General features: G+C 41.3%; 1 protein-coding gene across 1 annotated transcript in view; it reads left to right on the top strand.

The window, feature by feature from the left end:
* Positions 1-9093: 9093 nt before the first annotated feature.
* The window catches only part of LOC119657130 (coactosin-like protein), a 53730-nt gene continuing 37430 nt past the window's right edge, over positions 9094-25393 (top strand). Inside the window, exon 1 of the mRNA XM_038063900.1 lies at positions 9094-9830. Coding sequence (XP_037919828.1) covers positions 9780-9830 — 51 coding nt within the window. The 5' untranslated portion in view covers positions 9094-9779. The remainder of the gene's footprint in view (positions 9831-25393) is intronic.

The following is a 25393-nucleotide window of genomic DNA, read 5'->3' as shown; positions in this document are numbered from 1 at the left end:
TGAGGACATGTGTCATTTGGGTTTCTTGTTATATTTTTGACTTCTTACGTTATACTGCTTAGTTCTTAGTCTTCTGTTTAATATGTCAAGTCTATCTGAAATAGTTTTCAGTGTTTGATTATCTACGTCATTTTTTTGGTTAGTGTACCTTGTCTTACCACCTGCAAGTATTCTATTTTCTCGGGTGTTGGGGGTCTTGGTGTTAGCCCTTACAATTTACACATTTTGCTCAAGAAGTGCTGTTGTTTGAGCATCTGGATGATTCATGGTAGCCAACACATTCACACAGCTTGGATTTTGATTACAATAGCTTTGTGCATGATTGAAATCATCTTTTGCACTGGAGTATTAGGTAGTTGATTTTTCTCAGTGCTTCTATTTTGATCTTCATATTAAAAATAGCTCTTAGGTTATGAATTTTGTTTTGGCCTTCACTATTATCGAACGTAAGCAGGAACAGTTTGAGTCCGTACTTACCGATTATTATTTTTCCCTTTTCATTGAATTTTTTTCTTTTCAAGGTTTTGTGTAAAACAAAACCTTATTAAAATCGATTCACTGTCTGTCTGTCACACGCACTTCTCTTCAAAATGGCCGAACCGATTCAAACGAAATTTGGTGAAAATATGGGAACTATGAATCCCATGCAGACAGTGGGTTACATAAATTTACGTGCAGTTTAAAGAGGGACATGTATGGGGAATACGTGCAAAGGGGGATGTAAAATTTTTTTCCACCGTATGTACGGTATCAATTGAAAGGCCCCGTGAGTACTTTCGAAACTAATATTAGTTTTGACATACATTGCGAAATGCGCGAATAAAGAACCAAAATGTGCACACTTGAAGTGAGCCAGGGCCCATTCTTGGAAATAAACCAACCCAAAAATCAAGGCCTAGGTCTAGGCCTCAAAATATGTCCCAATCCGATATCTGCTCAAATAAATTTACTAATAGTATATTACCTGCTATTCCAAAGTGCTGGAAAACCCCGCTTAAGTTCATTTTAGAAGTACCGAATTGCAACAATATAGAGGACAGCATCGTACATGATACTGCCAAGTTAGCCTCATAATTAATTATAAATAATTGATGTTCGCGTGAAATAATCAAGTCCTATTTAGAATCTACTTCTCCCCAGTCCTTTTCAAGGTTTTGTGTAAAACACTTATCTGAAATCTAAGCCTCAAAAGATGTATATTATCAACTTTTAGAAATTGACCGAAAACCCCCTCAAAATCATTCTAGAAGTACTAAATTTTTAACCGGCATAGTAGTCCAGTCATTAAAGTCGATAATCGGGTGCGAGTCAAAATCGATTGACATGAAATTTGGGAAGGTGGTAGAGGGTGGCAAAAGGAAGAAAAGTTATATGGGGGCGATGTGCACCTCCTCCCGGATGGATGAGGCACCTCCTCCGGGGTGGACATTTTTTTCTCGAAATAACCACAGGATTCGATTAAATGGTCGATTCTAAACAAAAATTTTGAGTGGAATTTTTAGTACAAGTAGTAGTTTTCGAGTTATTCATGTTTAAACGTGTCGCTTTTCCATAAAAAAAACGCTAGTTTTTCAACTCGAAAACCATACATTTCATGTAAAAATTATATTAAGCAAAAACATGTTAAATAACAAAAAAAAAACACATTTTTTCTGAAATTATGCACTTTATATCTACATAATTTGCAGAATTTATTGCAAGTAGATTCTTAAAGGATTCGACTTATTTTCAGTTTATATCAGAAAATCAGGTTTTGTTTTTATTGATTTTTATATAAAAAAATCAGGTAATTACATTATTTTGATCATAGCTCCGTTATTATTTACCCGACTGGTTTCTATTATACCTCATTTTAAAGGCCCTTTTAAGCACTTTAGAAGAGATTTATATCAATTTCCACTCAAGTTTACTGTTATTTGACCTTCAAGGTATTAGTTTTTTTTTAAATTACGAATTTCCATTTGACGAGGCATAACTCTGTTCATAGTCTATCTACAAGAAAATAAAACATTTGTGTTATTTATTATCTTTTATTTCCGCTTAATAACATTTCTATGCGAAATGTATGGTTTTCAATATATTTGCCAGAGACCATTTCGATGGAAAAAACCTCATATTTGAACATGAATAACTCGAAAATGCTTATTTATGCTCAATTCTGCTAATATGATTCGGCGGAGGAAGTTTCACTTTCAATTTCGTTGCATTTTTCGCTTTATCGCTTTCCGCGGGACTTTATCTAATAATTTCCCATGACGAGTCTGCCTTTCTTTTCTTAGACACTCTTCTTGTTTGCAGAATCCAGTCAATTTCTCTGGCCAATTCTTCTTCATCTGTGTGGTTGGTTTCGGTTCATTTACACTAGGCCTACGTCACTTCGCTGGGAGTAAATTAGCCTGAGTTGTTTTCTTGAAGATTTTGTTTTCCTGCTGTAGTTCTTTAAATTGCGAACTAAGCTGTAATATAAGTTTCTTTAGGCTGTTGAGCTTTTCAAGCACTTCCTCATTTTCCTTTTCCTGAGGTGTTTTCGCTACATTACTAGTTGGTTTTATAGTTTTAGTTTTTCCTTCCTTTGGTGTTAGTGGCTTCTTTTGTTTGTTATTTGGGTTACGTTTTTGATTAACGGTGGTAATCTTGTAACCCTCGAGCTCCTACTAAAAGGGTCGATCAAATGCAATAAAAGATCTTCCCCAGAAACCGTAGGACCTACCTTCTGAGAGGATGGATTTTCTAGTACAACTGGTCTGCCACGTGGGGTATATATTCCACTGTTTTGTTCTATAGCATATGGGTGGGTGCAATTTATATCCTTGCCAGGTTCAACGGTCTCTGTATTAGGATGTGCGCTAAGACGCCGTTCACATTTATTCACCACACGACGGTCATCTAATGGTTATCCAGGGCTACCACTGGGAGGTGTGAATCGACTTGATCCAGACATGGATAAGGATCGTCACTGGTCTTTGCCGTGTTAAAGGCGATCAGGAACTTTACCTTATGTGTCTAGACCCACTCAACTCCCCATAATAATGTTGAATGAAAATATATTATGTTATATACATCTCATGAAAGGTAACTTTATATCTAAAAGCTCCATATAAATTTTGAGGAATAAACATGTTAAAAACATGGAGCACCCTTTGTCCGATTATGCGATTGACACACTGTACATCTAGAAGGTGCTTTAAACCTGTGAGATGTTCCTTAAAAATGGGGGCCGATGGAAGGTGGAAAGCTTCAAGAGCTACCGCAGGCTCCTGCCACACGGTTATGTGGGACTCTTACCCACTAAAACCACCTCCTTCTCCTTCCACTCTCCCCGCGGGACTCCCATTTGGTATTACGTCGCGGGGCTGGATCAGAATTTATTCTGCGCTCATGCCAACATTCGTGTTCCTCTCGCGTTCATTCTTTCGGATGACTTCCTCCTGCCTAAGCTTCTTTCCGATGGCTGTAATCACTTTTTCAACTTCGGTCCATATCCCCTTGGCTTTCACCATAAGCTCCATGATATTTTCGGGTGTAAAGTGCTCCCCGGTTGTAGCTTCTAATGTAGCCCTTTGGGTTTCGAATCTGGGGCAGTGAAAAAAGACGTGTTCTGCGTCCTCTGGAATGTTTGCACACTGTGGGCAATATGGCGAATCATCACGCCCAAATCGATACAAATATGCTCGATAGCCTCCGTGTCCGCTCAAGAATTGAGTTAGGTGGAAGCCTACTTCGCCGTGAGGTCGCTCGATCCATTTCCGGATATCCCATATGATTTTGTGAGTCCAACGGCCTTTTTCTGACTCGTCCCACTTCTCTTGCCATTCCGCGACAGTTTCAGCTCGTGCCAACTGTCGCCGACGGGCAGGAGATTCTCCGGTGAGGTACGTTCCATCGTAAAGTCGTTGTATTTCTTTCGCCAGAATCTCAATCGGGATCATTCCTGCTATCACGCAAGCTGCTTCAGTAGAAATTGTTCTGTAAGCGCAACATGTTCGGAGTACACTTATGCGATACGCAGCTCCAATCTTTTTCTTATTTATTATATTTTCCAGTGCATCTGCCCATACTGGGGCTGCATACAGTAGGATCGAACTGACCACCCTTGAAATGAGGAGTCGACGGCTCGGTCTTGGGCCACCTATATTTGGTAGCATTCTCGCAACCAGCGCTCCGTCTGTCTGTCTGTCTGTCACAGCCGATTTATTCGGAAACGACTGGACCGATTGTCTAGGAAATTGGTAAGAGTATGTGATCTGCCGTTCCCTTTACATGCAGCAACTGACGTCATTTTGTGTTAAGTTTAAGGGGGGGGGGGCTCCCCATACATGTGAAAGGATGTTGCAAAATTTTTTTTCACAGAATGTAGCCATATGGGGTATCAAATGAAAGGTCTCAATTAGTACTTTTCGAAACTGGTTCAATATTTGATATTGGGTGAAACATAGGCCCCCTCGCTGAAAATATGACCATCAAAGAGTGTAACAGGTATCGTTCTCAGAACCTATCCAACCGAAAAATCTGGAAAAAATCGCAGTAGTGCATCTCTACGAAATCTAGGCCTCAAAATATATCCGGTTCTGATATCTGCACAAATAAAGTTAATAATAGTATATTTCTATATTTTAGAAATTTACCCCGCACCCCCTTATGTTCATCCCAGAAGCACAAAATTTGGCATGCATATAGCGAAGAACATAATGCACAATTTGGTCAAGTTTGATGAAAATCAAACTATTATTAACAAAGTCATAGGGGGTAAAACTTCACAGTTTTTTGTGAATTTCATGCACTCTACAACCTGCATGACGTCATCATCACATATCAATTCGTCAATACCACAACGAAGTAAGTTAGTATGAATTGGGTGGAAAAGAATTATTTTGTTTTAGTTTTTTAATCATTTGTATATGAATATCAATTATTCCAACGAGACATGTGTGTATGTTTAGGTTTTGTGCGAAACAAAAGCCTTACTAGAATCGAGTCGATGTCTGTCTGTCTCTGGCACCCGATGTATTCAAAAACGGCTGGACCGATTGTCACTCAAATTGGTGAGAATGCATGTGCTATGTGAAGTATCAAGTGAAAGGACGCAATTAGAACTTTTGGAAACTGGTACCATATTTAATATCGGGTGAAACGTAGGGGAATGAGGGCTCAAAATATGACCGCCAAAAGGTGCAACAAGTCTCGTTCTCAGAACCTATCCAACCGAAACATCTGAAAAAAATCACAGTGGTGTATCTAAACGAAATAAGGAGGCCTCAAAATACTTCCCGTTCCGCGATCTGCACAAATAAAATGAATAATAGTATATTAGCATATTCTAGAAATTTGTCCGTGTCCGGATAGCTAAGCGGTTAGAGCACAAGGCTGTCGTACGGAAGGTCGCGGTTCAAATCTCACTGGGGGCAGTGGGATTTGTATCGTCATTTCACGTCGGATACCAGTCGATTTAGCTGTGAATGAGTACCTGAGTGGAATCAGGGTAATTATCTCGGGCGAGCGCACATGCTGGCCACATTGCCTCCTACAGTGTACTATAGTGTGCCGTTACGGTCTTGAATGAAGTGCTCTAACACACTTCAGGCCCTGATGCAATATGCATTGTTGTGGCAACAATTATTTATCTCTCGTGGTGAAAGTGGTTACATACGGACAAACACCGTGAGAAGCATCGCCCTCTTTACATTGCATTTCTAGATCTAGAGGCAGCGTTTCACCGTGTGCCTTCAAGGCCCTGATCAAATTGAATTGTTACGCCAATGATTATTATTATTTATTCTAGAAATTTAACCGGAAATCCTCCTTAAGTTCATTAGCTACAAAATTTGTCAGTGGTATAAGGCATAACGTAAGACATAAAATTTGAAGGAAATCGAACTATTATTATAGAAACTGAAACTGACATTTTGTGTGAATTTTGTACATTCTAAAACGTGTATGACGTCGTCATAACATATCAGTTCGTTAATACCACAGCAAAATGTGCTCACGTGAATGGGAGATCGCAGGGAAATATTTCGTTCTAGTTTACTAATCATTTATATATCAGCAACTCACTTAGCCGATACGCCATTCCCAATTTTCGGCCGTTCACTTTGTTATTCAGAACAGTTGCCCAAACTGGAGCTGCGTAGAGTAGCACGGAGATGACTACCTTAGAGAGCAGAAGACTTTGTCTTGACCCACCAATGTTCGGTAGTATCCTCGAGATCGTTGCAGCGATGGAACACGCTTTAGTTGCGGTGTACTCAATGTGTCTTTTGAAGTTAAGTCTTCTGTCAATAATTACTCCCGTCTATCTGTCTGTCTGTTACACGTACTTTTCTCAGAAACGGTTATACCGATTGGCACGAAATTTGGTGAGAAGGTGGGAACTGTAAACGCCCAGACATGCAGTGAGTGATAACCTTCTACATTGAGACTTAGGGTGGGTCCCCATACATGTCAAAGGAGGGTGTAATATTTTTTTTACCGAATATAGGCATGTGGGATATCAAATGAAAGGTTTCGTCTAGTACTTTTCAAAGCCGGTCTTAGTTTTGAGATTTGTTAGAAAAGCGGGGACTGGGAGGGGTGGAAAGTGATGATTTCTTTAACAGACCTATTCTCAGAAACTACCCAACCGAAAAATCTGAAAAAAATCATGAAGCTGCCTCTATATGGTGCCCAGGCATCAAAATACTCTCCATATCGATATCTGTTCAAATGAAGTTAATAATAGTATATTACCATATTTTTGGGGGGAATTGAGTAAAGTTTATCCCAGAGTTGTAAAAGTTGGTAGTTGTATAAAATATAATATTAAGCATATTATCCTCAAGTTTGATCAAAATCATACTATCTGTTAGGTAGGAATAGTGGACTGTATGTAGGTTCACTTGGAGGCAAGGAAAATACCGGTATATACTTAAAAACTTAGTTTATTAAAACAAAAATAACAGCTACGGAAAAATGCTTTAGGCCGGTGGTATGGCGGAGAGAGAAAAAAAAAAGAAAATTGACTTTTGCTTCGGAGAGCTGGCATAGCGTTAAGTAAACTCACGGCACAGCGAGCGCCTTCCGGCGATCATCGCGCCACAAAGAAGCGCGAGTCTGGTTCAAATTCAAATATGTGCAAACACTATCAGTAACAAAGTTACAGTAGCTCAAAGTTGATTTTACCGTGTAAATTTACTGCAACTAAATATCAATATCACAATAAAGTGGGTAGTCAGACATGCTAAATGCATATACATAACAGGCTACGTACAAATGGGATAGTTCTATATTCAAATATACTCACAGAAGAAGCAAACAAAACGGTGCATACCTGAAGCGTCCAGCTTCCGGTTTCCCGACTTGTTTATACTTAGTCTCTATATCATATAGATATGTAAATGAAATGGGGGTTTTCTTATTATGTTATTAAGAGGAAATATATGACTTTTGGGAAAACTAAAAAACTACGGGTAGACCAAACAAATGTAAAAGGCACCCATTGGCATAGAATTGAGGTAACTAAATTCAACTTAAGCCAGAAATAAGCTACCAATGTTGAAATATGATATAAGTCACTATTGAAAAAAACAAAAAAAAAATCATCACATCTTATTTTCGGACCGGCAATCCCCTCGGCAATAGATGACCGAAACTATGACCTACACGTTCTTACTTTCTACGTTTCTTAACGACGCCCGAGCCATCTGTTATCAAGTATTCAAGTTAAATATTCGCTCCAATCTTATAGAATTTTTGTCCTCGCTAATTATGGTTACTGCCAATTTAAATTGACGTCCATCTTAATTTTCCGAAAAGTTTTTCGTTTCTCTCTCTTTTTTTTAACTTACCAGAAGTTATCTGCAGAAATTATGAACAGTTGACTTTTAAATTAATTTAAGATTTTAAAAAAGTTATCTATTTTCAGCCATGAAATTATTTTGTTTCTTTGTGAAATGGTCACATAGTACCCACATTTCATTCTATCAAAATATTTATTTATTTTATGCAAATATCGACGTGATTATTGTCTGAAATATAAATTTTGTTTATATGGGTACATACGGCTGCGAGAGTAAATGACGTTTTCAAACTTTAAACAGCTAAAAATTCCAAGCTATGGGCTGCATGGCAAAAGCGAGAAAAATTCAGCCACACTATCATTGAGATCCACCGTCAATAAATGCCTAACGAAGCATACGAAATCGCTTTCTTAATTGACACGGGAAGAAACTAAAGCTTCAAAAGCAACTCCATCTTTAAAACTCAAGCTGAATCAAGAGGGAGCCACATGCGGTCTGGAAGCTTCAGATCGAAAGTTGAGGGGATCCACTTCAGCGACCAGCAAAGTCCCACCATAATGCACTGCGCCCGTGGAGCGGCTGACTCAGCCGCTGCTCCAAGCAGTGCAGGGTGGCTTTCGTCTTGCGTTAATGCAGTTCGGCTGGTAAATCGCAGACTGAAAGAGTGCGTAAGGCCGCCTCTGCAACTGCCACTCGCTCCGCCGCGACTACAAGAGGGGCGACTCCAACCGCCGCTTCCGCTCTACTCCCCACGACGCGACCATAAAACGTGCTTACGGGAAAAGATCTGGCAAGGGCGGCAGAGATTGCAAGCACTGCGCCGGGCTTGCAACTGCGGCGCTGCACGCGTGCATGTAAGTAATGCTCCAGACGTACGTGAAAGACCAGACGCAGAGCCGGAACACTAACGCCGCGCTCTTCTTCCTGTTTCAGTTCGGCCTTGACGGGGCGAGAGTGCATTGTTACTATCCCCCCGACCCTACCACGCCCCCCTCGGGCCGACTGCTCCAGGGCTAGTCGATGAGTGCTTTATCTTTGAATGACGTGCACACACATCCGCACCTGTGATAGCTCTTGCAGGCCGTACTTTTGGTTACGGTTTCGGGCGATTTATTGTTTGGCGGTTGAGAGTTGAGACGGGGTCTTTGCGCTTACTCACCGTCGCGCCGATGAGTATCTGTGGGCCATTGAGAACTTGTGAGATAGTTGGCTTAGGTGAAGAACGGGTTGGTAACGAGTGTCTGGCGCGGCGAGTAGACGCCTCGCTTAAGCACTCCGGGGGGCTACCGCGGCAGTTCGACGCGAATCTCCCAAAGCTGGTTTCCCTGGCACCACACGGACATTAAACCAATAAGTGGAAGGCAGAATCGTCTGCGGAGACCAAGAAGAGTAACGAGGGTCGGTTGCTGGAGGCTCGGGGCGCGGTGGACCCCGGGCCGCGAGAGCTGCCGACTAACTTGACTGGTGGCTTTTTCTTGTATTCCCGAAATATATTGCCTACAATAGCCACATGCAGGTCTCGCTCGAACTTGAGAGCCGCCGCCAAGTGTTGTGTGCTGCGTTCCGTTGCTTTGCTAAAACTTTGCTGGCTCAGCACGCTCCTCGCTCGTTATTCGTCTGGTTGGATTCGGCTGCGGCATAGCTCCAGCACGGACGGCAGTGTGCATTTCTCGCAGCGCAGTTCACAGTTCGGTTGGATCCTAAGCGGAACGCACTTGGGCGAAGAAAGCGAAACTCCGCGTCTGCCTGAATCTATTCCTCACTGGAGTCGGCATTTTTGATTTGTGTTTTCCGATTGTGACCAGTTTGCTCTCATCCTGCAATTGGAGTTGACTCGCGGAGGAGTGGGTTGCGGTTATTTCACGAGTGGGTAATTGGACTCGCGCACCTTTGTTTGGAGGCGAATATCGGCCGCTGCACTCTCTTCAGCTATTCCGAAAGAAGCTATTTGTGACTGCAGACCATCCGGTCGCCGGGAAGCAGCGGATTATCCTCTATAGCAAAATGTCGGATGGAATCGAGGTCGAGCAAATCATCGAAACGAAGCCCAAAAAGGTGAGTGAAAAGAAATGTGATTCTTTGATTTGATGTTCCGGTTCTGCCCCAACGTACGGCCACGACTAGAAACAAGCTTGCAAGACATTGAGGCTGAACGTGGACAGAGCGGGGCCTGTGTCCATAGATCCAGTGCGAACCTCTGCGAGTACTTGAAACTGTGCAGACGCTCGCTGCAAATTACCGGCATCAAATATAAAGTCGTTACCTGAACTTTGACTGAAATGACAGTGGACCGGTGTGTGCAATGTTTTCTGTGGGGCTCGCACTATGATTCAAGATAATACGTCGGGACCTAATCTTTGCAGTGATTTGTGCCCGGTGTATGTGCGATACGTAAATTGTAGGGTTTTGGCGTAAAATTTCCTGAATACTGCCTGGTGCACATCCTAGGATTTCCCCGACGGATGAGAGGTAGAGACACTCTGGCAAGCGGGCAACGCCTTCTGAAATATGCACTTCCAGAGGAGCAGCTGCGAAACGTTGCTATTTTTGGCGAAGGCAGGATTGGGCGAGTTACAAGGTTAACAAAAGGGACCGGCTGCTCTGGCTTTTATAGAATCTGGGAGCGACTATGAGCGTTGGCAGGATGAGTCATGGGAAACAATCTGGTGATGATGATTAATTGACTAGAGTGTGCGTTTCGCTTGCTAGGACGGTTGTGGCATGTGTTCGTTTGATGCATATATGTATGCCTATTTTATTTGGCTGCACTTCCCGCAGTTCCCTCAGCGGAGCCGTTTGGTATCGAATCAAATAATGACGTCACTGATTCTGAAATTGGGTAAACTTTAAAATTTTACATGAAGGGTAGGGTCAGCGATAATAACCACATCTCCCAAACTTGAAACGGTCAGCCTTAGGAAATTTGTCTAGTCGTATGTATGTATGTTGAATACACTAAATCCTTGCAATCAAATCTTTTGAATTACTGCTGTTTGGAATTGGAAAAGTGTCACTTACTGCCATCTACATAGTGTCTTTGTTACTATTGCAGCCAGTATTGTTTTTGTTCTTGGACCCATTGGGGATTTCCAGAAGTCATCCTATTTTGAAAAAGTTTGGCAAAAGTCGTGCTCCTTTTATGAACTTTTTACCTTCACTTCGACGAGCGATATCTTTTTGCCAAAAGCACTACTTGAGATTAATAAACAAGTCGTTATGAAGGTTTTGTGATTTTCGCATGTTACGAATTTTGAGTGCACGATGAATTGAATGTACATACACTAGGAGACATAATTCATGGTATTCACCTTAAAACGTTATAAGCTGTATTTATGTGATTTAACTAAGAACACAAAGAACAGAAAGACAACTCAAATAAAATTTGCATTCATTCACGTTTTGTAAAAAATAAATATTAAGTTGGGGGAAAAGTAATGCCGTATTTGTGATCGAATTTTAACGCTTTATTTAACATACTTAGGATTATCCGATTTAAATCAAATATGCGCTGTTTTGTTCGCAAACTTGTTGCCATTTAGAAGGCAACTCCATTATCCCCCTCTTATAAAACCCCTTATTTCCAAAAATTCAGACAGCCGGTTTTCGCAAGCCTCTTTTGAGGCGAACTTAGTAGCACCAGGAGCGTTTTGCATGGACCGGCAGAGATGATAATCACTTGGTGCCAGGTCCGGACTATACCGTGGGTGCGATAGGATATCCCATCCGAGTTCCCGTAGCTTCTAGCGGGTCATCAAAGATGTGTGAGGCCGAGCGTTGTCCTGGTGGAACAGAACACCATTCCTATTGACCAATCCTGGCCGCTTCTGGTCAATCGCCTATTTCAAACAGTCGGGTTGCTCACAGTAGAGGACCGAATTGCGGGTCTGGCCATAGTTGAGCAGCTCATAGTGGAGCCCATGGTGTTTTACGTAGGCACCTGTCGTGAGACTTAATCCTACGGTCCTCTTAAGACACGGATTGATTTTGTGACCACAATCAGAGCCCCGCTGAGACAAGCAACAACGGTACCAGTCTATACCAAGTGCATGGCTTAGCATTCATACTGGTGGATGCAAGAATTACCTAAATCTCTAACGAACTATGGAGTACGGCACCCGTGTTAATACGCAACACCACGTCGAGGCCCGAAGGTCTCTTCTCGCTTGAACACAACCACAACCACCATGAAACTCCCACTAGGGGGGCCAACCGCAAATAACCGAGCTGTCCTCACATACAACAGGAGTTCACCCGAAGTATGTGAGTCCAGGGGCTTTCCCGGTTCCCATGGTACCAGTATACCCCTGGTAAGGTTTCGTGACCAATTTGCTACTTCAGATGAGTCCCCGTGCAGACTCGGGTCTGATCGCCCTGATTAGGCATTTGGAGCATTCGCCTACTGAATCACGGCCGGCAAACCAAATTGATTACAGCGTCTCCCGATGCCACCACTATGGAGGTTCTCCTCGGCCACTTGGTTTTGGTTTAGCCGATAGGGTTGCCGCCCCATCTTCCTCGCCGCCACCTCTAAGCACCAGCAGCTCATAGTGGATGACTCCCTTCCAATCCCATCAAACACCCAGCAAAACCTTCCTGGCCGTCAATCCGGGCTTGGCGGTGGTTTGGGCCGGCTCGCCGCGGTTCGGCCACGATCTTTTTCGCTTGAGATTTTCGCACGTGATCCACTTTTCATCACCAGTCACCATCCGCTTCAAAAATGGGTCGGATTCGTTCCGTTTCAGCAGTGCATCGCAGGGAGTGATTCGGTCCAAGAGATTTTTTTCCATCAACTCGCGTGGCACCCAAACATCCAGCTTTTTTGGAATCAAATCTTCTGCAAATGGTTCCAAACGATTTTATTGTCCTTACCCAGTTCCTGGCCAATCGAGCAAATGCTCACACGATTTTATCGGTTTTTACGACGATTGGCCTACCAGTACGAGGTGTATCTTGGACATCCACTACACCAGAACGAAATCGATCGAACCAACGCTGTGCTGTGCGAATCGTTACAGTATCGGATCCATAAACTTCACAAATCTTTTTGGCCGCCTTCGTTGCATTTTTACCTTTCAGGTGGTAAAAATATAAAATGTGACGAATTTCTTCCTTGGTGAACTTCATCTTTGACGCGCTATAACTTGAGACTGAAACGTACGATCATAAAACTGTCAAAGAGACACCTGTAGCCCAGATTGTCGTCTTCAAATCGCCGTATAGTATGACCCGATCTATGGACAAAATACGACATTACTTTTTCTCCAACTTAATACAAACAAATTAAAATTCTAGGATATTTATTTGTCGGTTAAATGTCAGTACCTGATTGAGTCTACTTTAGCTTCCAGGACTGTATACATCAGCGATGTAGCGGAAGGTTGTGGATCAAATCTCACTGGTGGCAAAGGTATTTGTTAGCGTGAGTCAAATCAGGGTAATAATTTCGGGCGAGCGCAATGCTGACCACATTGCCTCCTACACTGTACTGTAGTGTACCGTTATGGTCTTTAATGAAGTGATCTAGCACACTTCCAGGCCCTGATGCAATATGGATTGTCGTGCCAGCGATTATTTATCTCTCGTGGTGAAAGTGGTTACATATGGAGAAACACCGTGCGAAGCATCGCCCTCTTTACATTGCATTTCTGGATCTAGAAACAGCGTTTCACCGTGTGCCACAGAAGAACTGGTGCACTGGGTGAAATTGCTCTACCACGATCCGGAAACTAAATTTCTAAGTGTGGCGGACATATTAAAACCGCTTCGTGTCTCTGCCGGTATACATCAAAGAAGCAGTCTCTCATCACTCCTCTTTGTGTGGATGATATTTTCCTAGCATCTCATAGCAAATCTAATTTTTAGCAACTTGTTCAAAAGTGGTATGATTCCCTCATGCAACACGATCTCAGATTGAATCTGAATAAAACACAATTTTTGACAACCTAATGAAATACGCAAAGTCACTGCCAGTGGCGGTGACCTGCTCAGAACTGAGTGGTTTAAATATATCAGATAAATCCTATCAGCCAATGATGAACTGCGTTATGCAATTCATCATCATCAACGGGGCAACAACCTGTATCCTGTCAAGGCCTGCCTTAATAAGGAACTCCAGATATCGCGGTTTTGTGCCAGGGTCCACCAATACGATATCCCTAAAACTGTCTGGCATCTTTACCAAAGCCATCGCTCCATCTCAGGCAGGATCTGCTTCGTCTTCTTTTTCTACCATAGATATTGCTCTTATAGACTTTCCGGCCTGGATCATCCTCATCCATATGGATTAAGGGGGTCAACCCATATGAAGGCCGTTTTTTTTCGTTTTTTTAAGAAATTTTTTGTAGAGAACGGGATAAAGGTACAAATGCGAGTTTTGCACCATATATTTATTAATATCTTGAACATGCGTAGTAATATTTCCAGCTCGATAGCACAGTTCATTATGGAAATACAGAGGAACTTATAGATCCATCTCCAAACAAGGTGTTTTCCTGCTGCCGTATTTGTATCTTTATCCTGCTGTCGTATTTGTATCTTTATCCAGTTCTTCACAAAAAAAAATCTCTAAAAAAATCGAAAAAAAAACGTCCTGCGACTTTCAACCATAAAATCTTAACTGACCATTAATCTGCTACATCTAACCCATAAACCTTAGGTTTTTTGAAGAGACACAAGTAATGCCTTGGTTTAAATTCTTATGATTTTAGCGATGTCATTCGAACATCATTCGAACCGATAGATACGCGCTTTATTGCGGCGATCGACATAAACCTGGCATGTGACATTTTACCTGTACTACTGTAATTTCCGAACGACTCCGAATATCAAAAAATCACTTTGCCCATATATTCTACACTATATCTAGATACAATTGTAGTAAAAAAAATCGATTCTTCGGATCCGACACACGGAATGATCCCCGTAAGTGTCCTCCCCCCTTCGGAGGATTCTTCTCTCAAACGCGGCCAAGAGTTCGCAATTTTCCTTGCTAAGAACCCAAGTCCCCGAGGAATACATGAGGTTGGCAAAATCATTATCTTGTACAGTAAGAGCTTTGACCCCATCGTGAAATATTTCGAGCGGAACAGTTTTTGTAAGCTGACATAGGCTCTGTTTGCTGTCAACAACCGTGCGCAGATTTCATCGTCATAGCTGTTATCTGTTGTGATTTTCGACCATAGATAGGAGAAGTTATCAACGATCTCCAGGTTGTAGTCTCCAATCTTTATTATTCTTGTTTAACCAGTGCGATTTGATGTTGTTCGTTCTTTGGTTTTTGATGCTGATGTTGCCACCATATATTTTGTCTTGCCTTCACTGTATTGTCAGCATAGGCCAGTAGTTGGGTGGGCTTAGAAAGGATAGTTTCCCTCGCATTTACCCCAGTATCACGGATAAATTTTTCCAGGGCATCTCTTTGTCTTAGACCGTTGAAATTTCTTCACGCATTAGTGCAAGCAGGATGACGCGGTGTTCCACAACTGGCGTTCTCTGTTGTCGACGTCTGAACTTGACGAACGTCTGAAGTCGAAAATTTATAGGAATGTCATCCATCTGTCGCTCTTCATGGTTCTGAGTACTGCCCGACTATAAAAGACAATGAAGGGCGTAATATGCCATGATCACATTCGAAATGAGGATATTCGCGATCGATATCGGGTTACACCGATCTTGGGAAAATTGCGAGAGGCATTTTCGATGGTATGGTCACCTAATTTGCGCTAGGGAAAATTCTTTTGCCAAGATGTATCTGAAAATCGAAATCAATTCGAAAGTCCAAGAGGTCGGCCAAAGCAATGGTGGCTTGAAACGCGCCTCCTAACTGGATCCAGATCAGGCTCTTGGAAGCAAAATCGATCAAGTCGAGCCGATCCCGATCTGAACAAGACAAAGGCTGAAGAAGAGTAGGAAAATTTAATAGTCATTCATGTACTATACGAACTGTATGTTTGGGGTCGTTGCCCTGTTGAAAAAAATATAATTCGAACCCAAACTTATTTTATTGCTTATTGAAATGTTGTGCACATGTTGACTTAAAATTACTCCAGATTCGTTGCTTCTGTATCAAATCACCAAATGTTGTTTCAATAAAATTTCGCCGATATACGAGTAGATCTAGCCATTATTAATTAACTTTATTTGCGTTGATACCGGAATGGGAGCTTGGGGGTTTCGCTGGCTTCCTTATAGTCGCGTTCTTTTTGCACCTACCTACCGGTCTCTGAGCCATTCGTCTGACTCGGGCGCAAACTGATCGAAGGCTGCCTAGTTCACCACTGGCAGTTGGGTCTTCTTCTTGCTCGGAAAGGCTATAAGGGCAATATCTATGGTAAAAAAGAAGACGAGGCAGACCCTGCTTGGGATGGAGCGATGGCGTAGGTCAGGATCCCAGACAGCTTTTAGGGATATCGAATTGGTGGACCTCGGCACAAAACCGGGATGTCTGGAGTTCCTTATTAAGGCAGACCTAGACCTTTTTTTTGGGGAGGTGGAAATCTTCAAAAGACAGTAAACTGAACACGCCAGCGTGTGATATTTTTACTCAATAAAACCATTCTGGGAACCACCATAAGTTATTATATCAAGGGGTGGAGTCAGCTCTCTTTAGCTTGGTCACTTTTCGTCTCTACACGGCGTATGTAACCCCGCTTTTCTAGCCTCCTCTGCTTTTCGCAGTTTGCTCTGGATAAATGCAACCATAAAGTTGATCGCATCACAGTCTTCCTCCATTTTCTGGTACGAGCACCTCTCCTAGAGTCTCCTCTAGGTTCTTCCTTTCTTCCACAAATCTTGCAGTTCGGACAATCGGGTGAGGTATCTAGTTTAAACTTGAACAGATATTGGCGATATCCTCCATGCTCCATCAGAAACTGGGTAAGATTATAATCAATCTCACCTTGTCGTCCCTCCAGCCACTCCTTTCCTCCTCCTTTCTTCCTCCTCCTTTCTCGACCGTTCCCAACGCTCTTGCCATCTATTTAGAGATCTCTCGCTTTCGTCGCTCTTCGTCTTCGATACAGAAGAGATAGACTTTTCATTGTATATAATCGTCATCTCATCTGCCAAGATGTCAATGGGCATCATTCCTGAGATGACGAATGATGCATCATCTGAGACAGTCCTGAATGACGGGCACACCCTTAGGGCTGTTCTTCTTCTGCACTCAGTTTGTTAGCATTAAATGTGACCTGCAATGCCTTTCCCCAAATTGGAGCTGCATAGAGCAGGATCGAACTCACTACATAAGCTATAAGGGTCTGTCTGTCTGTCTGTCACACCCGATTTATTCGGAAAAGGATACACCGATTGTCACGAAAATTGTTAAGAGCGTGTGACCTGTTGTTCCCCCATACAGCAAGTGGCGTCATTTTGTATTAAATTTAAGGGGGTGCTTGGAATGGGGTGGGTGGGGTGAATGGAGGGTGCAACATTTTTTTTTTTTCATAAAATGTCGCCATGTGAAGAATGAAACGAAAGGGCTCAATTAGTACTTTTCGAAACTGGTTCCATTTTGATATCGGATGAAACATAGGGGAGTGAGGGCTCAAAATATGACCATCAAAATGTGTACACAAAGTAGATAGGAAACATGGGTACGATCAATTTATATATGCGCATGTTTACAGTATCCGGAAATAGACAGTTTATTTGTTCAGAGTGAGGATAATATCTATGGCTGTAATATGTACGTATGTCTGGTGGCTTGGGAAAATATGAAGGATTATTTTGGATTTGGAGTTTCTTACATTAAGATGAACACAAAAATTTGTTTACCCGAAGCGCGAGCTTCCGGTATTCCGAGTTGTTTAGGATTGGTTTGCGGTGGGCACAAGAACTCGATAGCGGTTCATCCCAAATCAGAATTTTAAAAAAATTTAGTTAGTATACCGTATCCTTATTCGTATAGTCGCTGAACGAAGAATTTGTCAAAATGTGAATTTTTAACAAAATGTCGATTTTTCCAGTTAAACTTCCGATTTTGTTAGTTAAAAGAAATATTTTTAAAAGAATTGAAAATCCTTCATTTAGCGACTACCTACTGTCATAATAAATAAGTGCTAGAGATTTGGTATTGATTGGTAATCGTGTCCACCGCAAAGGTTCTTTTACAAAAAAAATTGAGAGATAACAAAGTTTCAAATTTGTGTTTTTCATTTTAAAAATTAACTTATTTATTTACATCGAGTCGTCGATTCCAGGGCCATACAGTATTACTCTTCAGATTCGAAAACGTGAATTTGATGCTCCCTTCAAGCCATTATATAGCTTCTCTTGCGGCTGCAACTATAAACAGTATACACGGCGATGAAGGTTCGAAAGTCTATGCAAAACTACAACTGGAACAGCGAGGTAATGTGTTATAAATAGCTATAGCTTTGGACCTAACGCTCCGATCGTTATGAAGTTTCATGAGAGTATTCTGGAGAGAATATGCTATAACATTTGCCCGGCCATTACAACTGTATATAACCCTTCAAGTAAACTCCCGTGTTTTCCTGTCCTGTGAGAATTCATACTTTGAAAAATTATAATTAATAAATGAGCGCTTTGAAAAAAACGTTTTTAACGGATAAACTTTCTATTTCGACACAATAAACATAGGCTTACATTTTAAGACCGGGAGTCCACTTCTAATTTTACGAGAAATTTATCTTTAAAACGAAGCAAAACATCATAATTAATTTTATTTAAGATGACATAAAGCTGATTTGTATTTTAAGGCTTAGATCTAACATAACAGCATCACCACGGAATTTCAGATATTTTGAGTAGATATTTTCTGAGAGCGGGGGGCTTATCGCACTTTAAGACTAAATTTTAATCTGCTTACTACATAATTAGTGTCTCTTATTTGATACTGCGGATCTCGGAGGAATCCCCTTCCCCTTCCCGCCTGTTTGGTTGTGATTATCGTATCATTTAATACACGATTTGTAGATATAAATTGCAACAGGAATAGCTATTACTCAGTTGCAGGTTATGTCCAAGATAACCCTAGTCGATTCTTAAATTCGATTATTAACTTGGAAAATGTTTACCCTCTCTCTCTAACTCTCTCAAAAAAGACCAACACATTGCGCAGGAAGTGCACTAAATGTAAAAACAAGTAATACAACCTGCAGATTTATTCTTAAGTTGAAACATACTGGGACACTTAACAGCTCAATTTGTCTGAAAGCCTTTCAGTGTGCCATATGTACGGCAAGATATCACGACATCGTTAAAGTACCGACTTACTCAACTAGAATAACGGGTAAAAGCACTCATTAAAGGACCTTCAAAGTTTGTAGATTCACGTCCCACCTTTCCATGCTGTGTTACTGTAAGTCGTATTCTTTTCGAATTCAATACATTGTTCTAGCACTTCTAGTGTTCTTTCCTGTACCCGAATGTGTGCATTCCTGTGTGGAGTCAGATTCAGATACCTTCCCCATGACGTGGCATCGGTTTGTTTTGTATTTTCTTCAGATTTTCAATACTTATTCTGACAACACCCCTTTTACTTAAATGACTTCAACGCGAGCGATGTTCATACTATCCTATCCCATATTCTTTCAGAAGTAATGATGAAAGCGCAGTGTTCAAGTATACTTTAGTGGTCAGGCTAATTTTAGAAATACGAGATAGTGAAAAGAACGTATATATTGTATTTGGCGGCGTATTCATAGTGTCAACTTTTAGTCAGAAAGGAATTGAACTCGTAGCAATGTCAGTGGAATTCAGTGGATATTTTCTTATTGAGCCTGGTTGGAGAAATAACTGAATAGAAAAGTTGATGTGTTCTTTCCATAGATTAAAAGAATTCCGAATGGAAATGCTACATGAGTACATGTGCATATCATTCGGACATAAGTACTGTTTACGTACAATATGTACTTGAAAATAGATATTATTCCTACGGAAGAACATTTGCAGATAACCCAGTAAATAAGAGAAGGCAGAAGTCTTTGCTATGATGTTGCAGTCGATCTTTTTGATTACGAATTGTACGCACTTATCGGATTATATCTGTTTTTATATGTTCCACAATTCTAATTGATATTCAATTTTCTTAGCTAGCTCGAAGGCTATCTATGGAGCCTAAGTCGCACATTCTAGGATTTGATATTGTAAGATGTTGTATACCTCTTCTTGCTTGAAATCGTGTCACGGGGTTTTTTGCAACTAGCTGTTTGCCTTACCTATTCTTGCGTTGTTTTTGCTCTGTGAGCCGGCACCGAGACCTGATGAAACGTCCAATTTCCATCCCCAAAATGCTATTGAGACCAGGAAAGAACAACAGCTTCTAAAATATCCCGGGGGTAAATGTCTTTATTAATTTTCACACCTTTGAAAATTAGGAATATCTTGTCGTTGGCGGAAATTTGATTCCATGCCATTGCGGATTTTGGCGATGCTGAATGGTGGCCCGACGTTGGAGCTGGCGACATCTTTCAAGCCTTCTTTCTTTGTTTTCATTCTTTACCAATTGGAAGTCCTGCAGCTTGTAAGGCTTGAGCTTAAGTTTTTTTTTTGTTATGAAGCACACTGATTCACAATTGATACCTACCTTCCGCGCAATTTTCCTCATGAAGACCACGGAATTTACCTCCCACCTCTTTTTGTATATTTTTTGGTTTTCGGTGTATTTTCTTCTTCTACCTTCATTATCAAGCCCCTTAAATCGTTTAATTGCAGGAAAAAACCTATGAATGAGCAGTGCCAAGATGTCGCGCTCTCTAGGAGTTCCGTTTTCCTAAGCGATGCACGGCTATGATAGCTCAACGATTCCTTGACATCACTGAACGAAGTTTTGAGAACGGGCACAACAATTATAAAATATTAGCAACTGGTAGCTTGATACACTATAGTTGATTTGAAGATATCGCGATAATATCCAAATCAGACATTTGATACAATAAAATGGCACAACCGATCACGATGAGCCGACCCCGCTTGTGAACGGGACAAAGGCTAAAGAAAAAGAAAAAATTATAAAAAGTCACTAAACGTTGAAAAACTTTTACCTTTTTCTAATAGAACAAAAAAGTTTGCATACACTTATTCTTTGTCACCGTTTGCCTCAAATAAAGCGCATATCGTCATTGGATGTGCTCTGAGGTTTAGATTTTATATAAATTCATTACTGTGATCTTATTCAGAGTTTTTGGTAGGGTAGGTTCTGAAAAAAAGAACAGTTTCACTTTTTGGAGCACATATGTTGAGTCCGCACTCACTTGTGTTTCACCCAATTACAGAAATGAGATCATTTCATTTGGTTCAGCTTCAGCTACTACTTATGCCAAAATAACCGTAATAACTAGGATGCAATATCGGAGTCCAAAAGAGCACCCAAAATAACTCTGAACTGTATTTTCAGAACCGCCTGGGGAGAGACGTTAATTTTCACTGATTCGATGACTGCAACAGTCCTGTAACAAGTCGGAATATCGGAAGCTGGGCGCTTCAGGTATAAAGATTTTGGGTTCATCTTATGTGAGGAATTTGCTATGCAGGCTTTTCAATGCGTACATAGCTAAGAATTCAAAACATTCATCATTTTTGCAAATATTTCCAAGCTCAAGGATGTATTTATATATTAGAGACAGATATTGGGTTCGTTCTAAAGAAACGAACATTGCCTATACAGCACACTGATGCATACATGAACACCTACTATATGTATTATACGCAACTGATGTGAAAAGCATGTTAAGGGGGTCATCCCGTGTGAGGGCATTTTTGTTTGCCTTTTTTTTGAAAAATTATTTTGGAGGACTGGATTAAGATAGGAACGTGATTTTTTCACCATATGTTTATTATTATTATGATATCTCTAGTATATGTGATAAATTTCTCAGCTTGATATTGTAGCTAGTTTTCGGAATACGTGTCAATTTATGCACCCATCTCCAAAAAACATGTTTTTCTGCTGCCACGCTGGAGGGCGCTGTGTTCATCTGAGAAAAAAAACTAAACGGCATTTTAATGTGGACAATATTCCACGGTCCGCAAACTAGGATAATTAGAAAATATTAAAAGGTAAATTTTTGGTGGGCTTTTAAACTTAATTTTTTGGATTTTGGTGTTTTTTTACGGTTTTTTTATGAATAAAAAAAAAGCGACTAGTCCGATTGCAATTATCCTAGTTTGCGGACCGTAGAAATATGTACTTAAGAAGTCGTGAAAATTTCAAAGAATTTGGTTGTATAGATTTTGAGCTATAGTGGCAGCCGATTTTCAAGATGCAGTTTCGAGAAAAACTCATTTGAAAATTTAAATGTGATTGTCAACAGTAAAATTTTAACTCACCAATAATCTGCTATACCTGGTACATAGAGAGCAAAGTTTTGTAAGGCCGCTTGTTGCCCTCTGGTTTCAATTCTGGCGCTTTTAGCGAGGTCAGTCGATCGTCGTTCGGACTGCCAAATTCACGCTTCATTACGGCGGTCGACATAAACCTGACATATGTGACCAACTTGACATCCCATTGTCACTAGAATCTTGAGAATGCCTTTGAATCCTTCATTGAAAATAATTACAGTCAGAAAAGTGGCTATTTCTACGACCTTGGCCCCAGAATGAAGGTGTTTAGGAGCGAAAGTCCAGATCAATGCATTTAATGACTCATTGTTATTCTGGGTCCCTGCTCCTAAACATCGGTTCAAGAGATCATCTCGTGACAAATCTTCGTAGATTGGTTTGATGACTGTTTGAACTTGAAGGTGCCTTCTCGTGGTGGAAACTATCCAGTTCTCCTTTAGCTTCCGCTTTACGCCATTTGCACCAACTGTCCTCGCCTGCTGGACAATTTTGATGCTGAGGATTTTCGTCTGTAGAACATTTATGGAAGGAAGTTGTCTAAATTTCTTGCTTCATTCCTTCTATCGAATTTGCGTCTCGACGAATAGCTAGCCCAAAAAATGTAGTGAGATCGTTCACAACCTTATCAGTAAGTTTTCTAGCCCCTTTTCCACCAATGCCTTTGTGATTCTTCTTTGCATTTCTAAGCCGCGTTCCCATTCTTTTCTCGACATGTCCTACGCATTCCTTTTTTACTACCACGTATATTTTATTATTTGCAGAAATACCGGAGAAAACTCCAGCAAAATCTAATATACAAAACTTGTCGCAATTGGAACATCCATGTTTATGCTTGCTAAAAGTTTCTTTGCTGATGTGGATGCGAAGTCCTTTTTCGTCTCTAGTGCGAGCATGACGTTGAACGTTAAAGAAATCTCCCTTCGTACGATCCATTTAAAAAAATCACTGAACACACAAACAGTACAATACTTACAACAAAATATAACTGAGTATAGCTTGAAAGCCTTTCGGTGCTCACTCTAGACTGGATTATCCTTTTTATTCCAAAAAGCAAATAAGTTTAGACAATTGTTTGGTTTTCCATCTTTTTATATTTATACCTGTGTTCGAATTTATAAGGCTCAGGTAAAAAACTAACAGGTAAAAAATGATTCCATACCCTTTCTCATCGAGTACTCTAGTCACGGGTGCAAACTACTTACCTGTTTAACACTGTAATTTCTGAACGACTCGGAATATCGGAAAATCCCTTTGCCCACATATTCTCCACTATATATAGATACTATTATTGCAAAAAAATCGATTTCTCCAACCCGACACACGGGATGACCCCCTTAACATTGAATTTCCTCTTTACTCCGTGTACAAAGGCATTCGTGCATACTTATACTTATCCATTATGTACGCAAATTGAATACCACTGGTACTAAGTTGTGCATATTCATTTTTGCCATATACAAATATATATGACTGTTTCGAGTATTTGATACTGATTTACAAATAATTCTTCTTTTTCTTCAGCCTTTGTCCCGTTCACAAGCGGGGTCGGCTCGTCGTGATCGGCTTCGCCATTTGGCTCTATCGAATGCCTGATCTGGGTGCAATCTCGAGGCTTTCAAATCCCCATCCAGCGTATCAAGCCACCGTTGCTTAGGTCTGCCTTTTGGTCGTTTACCATCGACTTCGATGTTCAGACCAATCTTTGCAAGTGAATTCTCGTTTGCACGAATTGCGTGACCATACCATCGAAGACGCCTCTCTCGCAACTTTTCCACGATCGGTGCAACTCCATAACGGTTGCGGATATCCTCATTTCGGATGTGATCTAAACGTGTGACGCCACTAGTCCAACGTAGCATCTTCGTCTCCATTACCGCGAGACGCCGTTCATTGTCTTTTATGGTCGGCCAACACTCAGAACCATAGAGAGCGACTGGACGGACAACATTGCGGTAAATTTTAGATTTGAGACGTTCGTTGATACGTCGATCACAAAGGACACCAGTTGTGGAACGCCACTTCATCCTGGTTGCGTTAATGCGTGAAGCAATTTCATAACGCAGCTCTCCATTGGCTGATAGCGTTGACCCGAGGTATTTAAATCGCTCAGATCTGGGCAGATCACTGCCGCTGACAGTGATTGTGCCTGTTTCATGGGGATCGGTCGTCAAAAATTCAGTTTTGTTTAAATTCAATTTGAGACCGTGTTGTATGAGGCGATCATTCCATTTTTGAACAAGTTGCTCGAGATCATTTTTGCTATCAGATGCTAGGAAAACATCATCTGCATAAAGCAGTGTGTAGGGCGCTGGACGTTGGATATCCCGTGTGACGGTGTCCATAACAAGGACAAAGAGGAGTGGTGAGAGGGCACTTCCTTGATGAACTCCAACAGAGACACGAAGCGGTTTTGATACACCCGCCATACTTCGAACTTTACTTTTCGGATCGTGGTAGAGCAATTGAACCCAGCGCACGAGTTCTTCTGGCACGAAGTGTTGTCGTAAAGCATACCAGATGAGTTCGTGTGGTACACGGTCAAACGCTTTCTCTAGATCCAGAAAGGCAATGTAAAGAGGGCGATGCTTCTCACGGTGTTTCTCCATGAGTAACCGCGCAGCGTGTATTGCGTCAGTAGTTCCGCAGTTCTTGACAAATCCGGCTTGATTCACGGTTATTTCAACAATTTCGCGAATACGGTTGTCAAGAATGCGTTCAAAAATCTTCATGGTATGGGAAAGTAACCGGATCGGACGGTAATTTGAACATTCTGCTGGGCTACCTTTCTTTTTCCATATCGGAACAGTGGTACTTTCTTGCCAGTCAGATGGTGTTCTTCCTTCCTGAATAACCCGGTTAAAGAATTCACTCAGCCACGGTGTTGGGTCCCAGCTCTTTGCTTTCCAGAGCTCAGATGCAATGTCGTCAGGTATTGTTGCTTTCCCCGATTTCATTTGTTTTATTGCCTCCTCGACTTCAGTTGCGCTGACTGGTGGAACTGCTCCAAATGTCGGCAATGATTGTGGAAGTGGAGGATGAGCAAATTCTTCAGTTGAAATCTGCTCGAAGTATTCTCGCCATCTATCCGTCGCGGCTCGACGATCAGTAAGCAAAGTACCGTTCTTGTCATTAACACAACAGAAGTGTTCGATATCCTGTGTGCGTTCATCACGGCTTTTAGCAAGTCGGTACAGATCTCTCTCGCCATCCCGAGTGTCCAGTTTATCGTAAAGATTTTTGAAATGGTTCGCTCGGGTGACAGCGACCGCTTTCTTTGCTTCCCGGTTGGCATTCTTATAAATTTGCCAATTAGC

The sequence above is a fragment of the Hermetia illucens genome, chromosome 5, assembly GCF_905115235.1.
Source record: "Hermetia illucens chromosome 5, iHerIll2.2.curated.20191125, whole genome shotgun sequence".
In the NCBI taxonomy this organism is placed as follows: domain Eukaryota; kingdom Metazoa; phylum Arthropoda; class Insecta; order Diptera; family Stratiomyidae; genus Hermetia; species Hermetia illucens.
The sequence above is the reverse complement of the archived record's forward strand: the minus strand, read 5'-3'. Positions and strand labels throughout refer to the sequence as shown.